We start from the raw sequence: 7,483 nt of genomic DNA, 5'->3' as shown, positions 1-7,483 counted from the left end.
ATGATTAACTTCTGAATAGATATTTAAATGTTCCAAGTGTTGAAGGTGCTTCTGAAACAATCTGCAACTCTCATTCTAGGGTGGTGCCGAAGGCTTACCAGCACATCCTGGCATTGACATTTGCAGTCAAGGAGATCAATGGATGCTCCCACATTTTACCCAATATCACCTTGGGCTTCCATATCTATGACAGCTATATTAATGCAAAGAAGACGTATCTTGCCACACTGATACTTTTATCCAAGCTGGAGAAATGTGTCCCCAACTATGTATGTGATACTGAAAGTAATCTGACAGGGGTTATTGGGGGACTCGACTCTGAAATCTCCTTTTATGTGGCAACCATTTTGGATATCTATAAGATTCCACAGGTATGGCACTTATGGGCAATACCTCTTTGCAATCTAAGTATCCACCCCTTCATTTCTACTATGCACTTTAATGACAACATTGCTTTGCAGTAAATTTGCACGGGAGGGGAGAATAATTCATTCTCTATTTCAACCCCCTCCCCTTTCCAGGAGACTGATATCCCAAAGTCCACTGGTGGGATAATGGAGCAGCTATGTTTGGGTATGCAGCATTTTCTACTTAGTGAAGAAGGAATGTGCATTCAGTGGGAGGGGGGAAGCTTTCAGGTAACTGGCACTAAAATCCTTCTCCCTCCTCACCACACCACCCCCCAAAAGTAATGGGTTTGGGGAAGATTAAACACATAATGAAGTTATGTTAAGTAGCAGAAACAATCAAGCTTTGCTGGAAAGGAGTAATAGTAGTGAACAGCTGGTTCACAATTGAAATGTGGTTTCATAAAAGAAGTGCGAGAAATCCTGTAAAAAGGAGGCAGAAATCTCAGTTTTGCTCTGGGCTGGGTTCTGTGCATCATGAATAAGAAAGAAGAAGCTCTAGAAAAATAAATTCGGAACTTACAGTTCTGACATAGCTAAATAATATCTAATGCACAGGTAGCTAATCCTCTTATTGGGGCGAGATATGCCCCTCCCATCAATTTTATTCAACCTACAAGACCTACCAAAGTCAGCAATGACACACACAAAATCTAAATAAATAAATAAATATATGACACAGTGCCTGCCCCCACTCATCAGATCAAATGTTTAACAAGCAGGAATGGGAAATTATCCCAGTTTTCAGCTCATGTGAATGTGTCTATTTTGAATAAATGAAAGACAGCATTTGGCCAACAGAATTCATCAAGTAATGTACATAAATAATTTGAAATAACTCTGGAAATTATATTTTGTCTCGTCCCTTCCTCCATTCCCTCTTTAGCTCATTTATGGCTCTGCTCCAGTGATGAATGATAAAACCCCAGGTCTTTCCTTCTACCAGTTGACAGCCCAGGAAGACCTTCAATATGAGGGAATTATCTCTTTGCTTCTGCATTTCAAGTGGACATGGATTGGGGTCACTGCAATGGACAATGGCAATGGGGAAAGATTTGTGCATACAGTACTTCAATTGTTTTCTCAAAATGGCATCTGTTTTGCCTTCATAGAAAGAATTCCCAATTTTAGTTTCATCTCTGAAATTAATGACATGCTACAACAGGGGGCAAAAATACATGATAAAATAATGAGCAGCAAGGCTAATGTAGTGGTGGCCAATGGAGACTTTTATTCTATGGCACTTTTTAAATGGCTTCCATACCTATCAGAACACGATATGACAAATAATGTAAAAAGTAAAGTTTGGATAATAACAGCTGAGATTGAATTCACTTCATTTGTCTATCAAAGAAACTGGGATTCGGGACTATTCAATGGTGCTATAGCCTTTGAAATTCACTTCAGTGACCCACCAGGATTTCATCAGTATGTTGAGCACAGAAACCCTTCCAACGCAGATGGGGATGGTTTTATCAGGGACTTCTGGCAACAGGCTTTTGATTGTGTATTCCCAGATATCACTGCAGACCAGGCGGATGGGAACATTTGCACAGGAGAAGAGAAGCTAGAGAACCTTCCAGGATCATTTTTTGAAATGAGTATGACAGGGCACAGTTACAGTATCCACAGTGCTGCCTATGCCATCGCCCATGCGTTACATGCTATGTCCACATCCAGACCCAGACACATAGGAATGGCATATGGAGGGAGAGTGAAGAATCAGAATCAACTGTTTTGGCAGGTAACGGGTTGAACTTCCTCAACTTGGAAGAGCACTGTTATTCCTTCACCATGTATGGGTTTCCAAAATACTGTCAACTTGCTCTTTCCTCTCAGGGTTCAGGCATATGGAATATGAGGAGGAACTGAATCATAATTTTGTGGACAGATGATGGCTGTGTCTTTGTTTCTCCGAGGAAAGAGCAATGATGGCTGTCTCCTTGTTTGAACAGAAACCCCCCATTACATGATAAATCATTTGCTTGGAGATGTTTTGTGGCCCATTGAGACACCATTTCACTAACAGTCAGGAAGCAGTGGTAACAGTCAACAGAGATGAGCAGCATTCTTGTTATTCCAATTGTTACAGCAAACCTGCAAATAGTTGTGTAGCTGCTATATATGTATAGGCATCCAGAGGAGTAGAAGCAAATGTGATATTCTTGACAATAAATAATTATCTGTCATGTGAATTCCTTTGGCTGTGAAACACCCTTGACAGCCTGCAAATTTTTCGTCAGAGCAGGGGATCACACACCACTGTTCTGCCTGAGGGATGTAACAGGGAGAGAGAGGCCTGACAGAAAGAATGAGAGAAAAGCATTTATGTGGGAGAAAATGGGTTGGCTCTCTACATGCTTGTCGCTGACTCCACTCACTGTAGGTTCTGACCTCAGAGGAAAAAGGATTTCTCAGCCCTGTATTAGAGTGCAGCCTTTTTTAAATACTTGTCTTTTCTGTTTACAATTTAGCTCCACCACATTCTGAGACGTATCTCATTTAATAACACTGCAGGAGATGTGGTATCCTTCAACAAGAATGGGGAGGTAGCATCTAGCTTGGATATTATCAACTGGATTATATTCTCCAATCAATCCCTTCATAGAGTCAGAGTCGGAAGGATAGATCCTGGAGCGCCTTCAGATCAAGCATTCACCATTGATAAAGAAGTAATAACTTGGCACAGCTGGTTTAACCAGGTAGAATCCAAGTCACAGGCATTTAGCAAAAGGTCTAATAATAAAGGAGCCCTGATGTTCTATCCTGATCTTTAAAACTGATTTCATTTGATGATGAACACTTGTGAAATACTTGTTTTATTTTGAAAGGAGGATATAGTGTGGACCAAAAAAGGATAAAAAATGAAGATAGGATAAAATGTGACTGAAAGGCGGGGGAGAGGGGAAGGACATGGGTGAATGGATGGAGGTGTGTCCTGAACCACCCACATAACTGGAAGTACATTGCACTGGTGCAAACAGTCCCCAGAGCAATGCTAGATAGTCCAAAAGGTTGAATACTGGTCCCAGTCCAATACAAGAAGCAAAGTCCAGACTCAAACAGTAAGGCCAGGTTCCCACGTCTGCAAGTGATCTAGGATCAGAAAGCCTAGAGTCATCTGAGTGCCCACAAAATTCCTCCCAGATCTAACAAGCCTCATGGTACCACCTGGGCTGTGTTCCCTTGCCTGCCTCACTCTTCTAGAGCAGTGTTTCCCAACCTTTTTTGGGCAAAGGCACACTTGTTTCATGAAAAAAATCTCGAGGCACACCACCATGCCAGATGGGGAAAGGTCACTTTTTACTTATGTAAAAAAAAATAATAAAAAAATAGTAACAGCATAGAAGGTAATGGTTAGGCTAGCATCCCTCTTCCAAATATGCTAGGTTTTTATTTGCAGGGACTGTTCTACATGGGAAAGCATTCAGCACTGTCATTCTCCCATCTGCCATCTGAATTGGTACTATTCTGGGTCAACTTACTCTGCTGCATGTGTAGATGAGGCCTTATTAACATTTAAGCTGAGAAAAGTATGACGTTTCAGTAGACAGTCTGCAAAATGGCACCAAGTGTGGGGGAGGGGGCAGAACAGGTTTCAGATACAGGATATTAAGCATACACGTACCTCAGATTGAACTGGTTGCTTGCTTTGCAAGTTTTCATTTCCCAAATGACTGCCTTGGCAAGCGCAATACCTGCCAGGCTCAACGCCGGTCTCGCGCTGCCGCTTCCCGCGCTCTCAAGGCCCCGGGAGGAGGAAGGCGTGAAGGGAATCCCGAAGGCGCGAAAACCTCGCGCATGCGCAGGCCTTCCGCCTGCGACAGCCCAGTAGGCCGGCCTAGCCTAGCCGTGCGGCAAGAGCGGCAAGAGCAGTCAAGAGCTAGCGTGCGGCAAGAGCAGTCAAGAGCTAGCGTGCGGCAGAGCAGCGATGGGATGTGGGAGGGAGCTCGCTCCTCGCCGCCGCCGCCCCGCCTCTCGTCGCCCGACTCACCCGCCTCCCTCCCACGGCACACCAGGCAACGTCTTGTGGCACACTAGTGTGCCGCGGAACACCGGTTGGGAAACACTGTTCTAGAGTATGTTTCCCACTACTCCTGATGCCTCACAGCCCGCTGTGCCCATAGAGATGGAGGCACCTCTGGTTCTAATGATGTGTCAGCTGCCCCTTGAACATCCCCTACTACTGTCCTATGAGTACCTCCAAAGTCCCCAACCACTCCTGCCCTATCTTCAATTTGTACCAGTTGTGACTAACATCCCTTTCTGGTATCCTTTTCCCCTTCCTCAGTGTCCTGATTTTTCATGAGAAGAAGGCAACAGGGGATGAAATGAGGCCAGAGGGAGAAACTGAGAGTTGACAGCAGGTAGTATAGAGGAGACAACTAAAGTTGTTAGGGGAGCTGTAGAAGAGAAAAGGGGAGGGGTGGTAGTGAAGTTGGAGATAGTGGAAGAAGGGAAGGACAGGGATGAGGTGAAGAACCTGGTGTAGGAGTCATGGCACACACTGGTATTTACTGCCATTCTCCTTATTAATTTACATATTACTTTTGTATACTCTCTGTACAACTAAGCTATCTTCCCACTGTTATTGATGCATATTTTTATGAATAGCTCAGTTCAGTTCCTTTTAAAAAACAAAACTGGTTCAATGAACATGTTTACTTAATATGCATATTTTCTCTCAGAACACATATTTAATTACATATTTTGATTAAAGAGACACAATGTGTTGGATAGTTAACTTCACATTCTGATGGTATGGATCAAGACGTTTTTGTCATGTGACATAGACACATGCAAGCAGAAGCAGCAAAGCAGGCTGGGAAGTGCTGAGACTGCACAATCATTTGGACCTACTAAAGTTATTCAGGCCTAACTGCTAGCTGTTGAGTCACCCTGACATGTGACTTAACAGCCAGTTTCTCTTTGTGCTCTCTGTAAGTTTTCAGTCAGTCATTCTGCCTTATTTGTGAGCAGAGTCAGTATGTAATCTCAGTCAAACTGTTTGGAACCATGTTGTTTATGAAGAAGTTTATTTACCCAGTAAAGCTTTTATTCTTTAAAACTCTGCATTATTAATTTACGCTGCACGTCAGTTTTGTATTAGAATATTGAGAGACTGAATTCATCAAATGTCCCCAAATGATTTCATCCACCTCAGATAGTAGCTGTTGAGACTAGGGTTGGTAATTCCTTCTACAGTGTCCGGTGCCTTCAAGGGAGTCAATTCATACCCTACTGAAATGCTGTGTCATTTTAGTAACACAAAGCTGGGTCTAGCACCTGAGGGATTCCAAACACCTTATTTTCTGTTCATCATTCTGCTCTTTAATTTATGAATTAGGCCTGTCCTCTTTCGGCCTGCACTAAAGGTTGCCAACCAGGATCTAGCAAGAAAGTGAAAGAAGGGAAGCCATTTTGCTGTTATGACTGCATCCTATGTCCAGAGGGCAAAATTTCAAACCAGGAAGGTAAGAGACATAGATGATTGCACAGTCAATTGCACTTAGTTTCCTCATACATGATGGGGATCTAAATCTAGCCATGGCTAACAAGCTACCATATTTTTTGCTCTATAAGATACAACAGACCATAAGACACACCTAGTTTTTGGAGGAAATCGAGAGACAAAATATTCTGAATCCCAGAAGCCAGAACAGCAAGGGGGATCTGGCTTCTGGGACAGCCTCTTGCTGTTCTGGCTTCTGGGATAGCCACGCATAGCCTCTCCCGGGCAGCGGAATGAAGGCTTCCCCTGCCCGGAAGAGGCTGTGCGCGGCTAACCTGCCCTCTGTCCCTTCCCCCACCTCCTCCAAAAGCCAGCCAAGAGCGGCGAACTGTTTAAAGGGAGCACTGCTCTTGTGGGCTTTTGCAGGAGGTGGGGGAAGGGACAGAGCCACGCTCTGTCCCTTCCCCCCATCTCCCGCAAAAGCCATGTGCTCTTTAAAAGGAAAACAGGAAGACACAATGAGAGATAAAGGAGGTGCTGTGGGATTGGTGGAAGTCAATGTCTTCTTGTTGTTTTAGTATTTATAATATTAACTTGTAAGATATGGATTTGTTTGTTTGTTTTTGTTGTTGTTTGTTTGTTTTGTTTTCAAATGTTGATTTTTGTGTGTTGTGTATTGTTATTTTTTGATATCTTTCGTGTTGTTGTTGCTGTGTGGAAAATACTAATAAAATTCATTAAAAAACATAAAGGGAGCGTGGCTCTTGGGGGCTTTTCTGGGAGGCGGGGGGAAGGGACAGAGCTGCGCGCCCTGTCTCTCCCCCCACCTCCTGCAAAAGCCAGGGATAGTCGCATGAAGCCAGAAGCTAGAACAGCAAGAGGGAGCACTGCGCAGGGCTCCCTCTCCCTGTTCTGACTTCTGGGATAGCCGCGTAGCCTGCATTTGCTCCATAAGATGCACACACATTTCCCCTTATTTCTTAGGAGGGGAAAAGTGCATCTTATAGAGCGAAAAATAAGGTATTTTCAAAGGGGCTGTTATGGATAAGAGTCTGATGCTGTGCTAACCAGAGCCAATAATCACACCAGGATGTGGGGGTATTTTATTGAGACTGCAGTAATATGATACTGGGAAATGGATTCCAAAGCCTATATATCTCATGGGTGCCCAGGAAATATTTTTATGCATGATGCTTAGATCAAGCCATCAGGAGGATATATCATGTTACATGCTGATTGGTTACAAAGCATTTTCGTAGAATCAAGGTATTTGCACACTATTCAACTTTTCTACTTGTTTTTCAGATTCATGGTAATACCATCTATCTTCTTCTACTGCTTCCTTATTCTGAAATCTAAGGGCAGGTTTCTCTCTCCTCTTTCTCACAAAACTGAGAATATGGTCAATTTTTACTCACCACAGTCAGGGGATGCTTTTTCATACCTCACCTGGCTTACCACATCCTTGACATTATAGCCCAAAATCATATTATAGCACCACATAGCTCCAAAGCAATTAAACAAGACCCCATAACATTTCTTAGTATTTACCAATTTGAATAGATACATTTCTTTTTCTGAGTTTGAGGGAAGGCATGGGATGTTTCTGGGACTGATAGTATAT

The 7,483-nt window shown here is 43.2% G+C and overlaps 1 protein-coding gene across 1 annotated transcript in view; it reads left to right on the top strand.

The window, feature by feature from the left end:
* Nucleotides 1-1,299: 1,299 nt before the first annotated feature.
* LOC309517500 (vomeronasal type-2 receptor 26-like) overlaps nucleotides 1,300-7,483 on the top strand; it is a gene marked incomplete at its 3' end in the record, with an annotated part of 46,511 nt that continues 40,327 nt past the window's right edge. The window contains exons 1-3 of the mRNA XM_082196729.1: nucleotides 1,300-2,151; nucleotides 2,882-3,109; nucleotides 5,755-5,881. Of these exons, the coding sequence (XP_082052855.1) occupies nucleotides 1,318-2,151; nucleotides 2,882-3,109; nucleotides 5,755-5,881 (1,189 nt within the window). The 5' untranslated portion in view covers nucleotides 1,300-1,317. The remainder of the gene's footprint in view (nucleotides 2,152-2,881; nucleotides 3,110-5,754; nucleotides 5,882-7,483) is intronic.

The sequence above is a fragment of the Podarcis vaucheri genome, assembly GCF_965113315.1.
Source record: "Podarcis vaucheri genome assembly, chromosome: 13".
NCBI classification, from domain to species: Eukaryota; Metazoa; Chordata; class Lepidosauria; order Squamata; family Lacertidae; genus Podarcis; species Podarcis vaucheri.
Note: the sequence above shows the minus strand (reverse complement) of the source record. Positions and strands in the feature narration are given on the sequence as shown.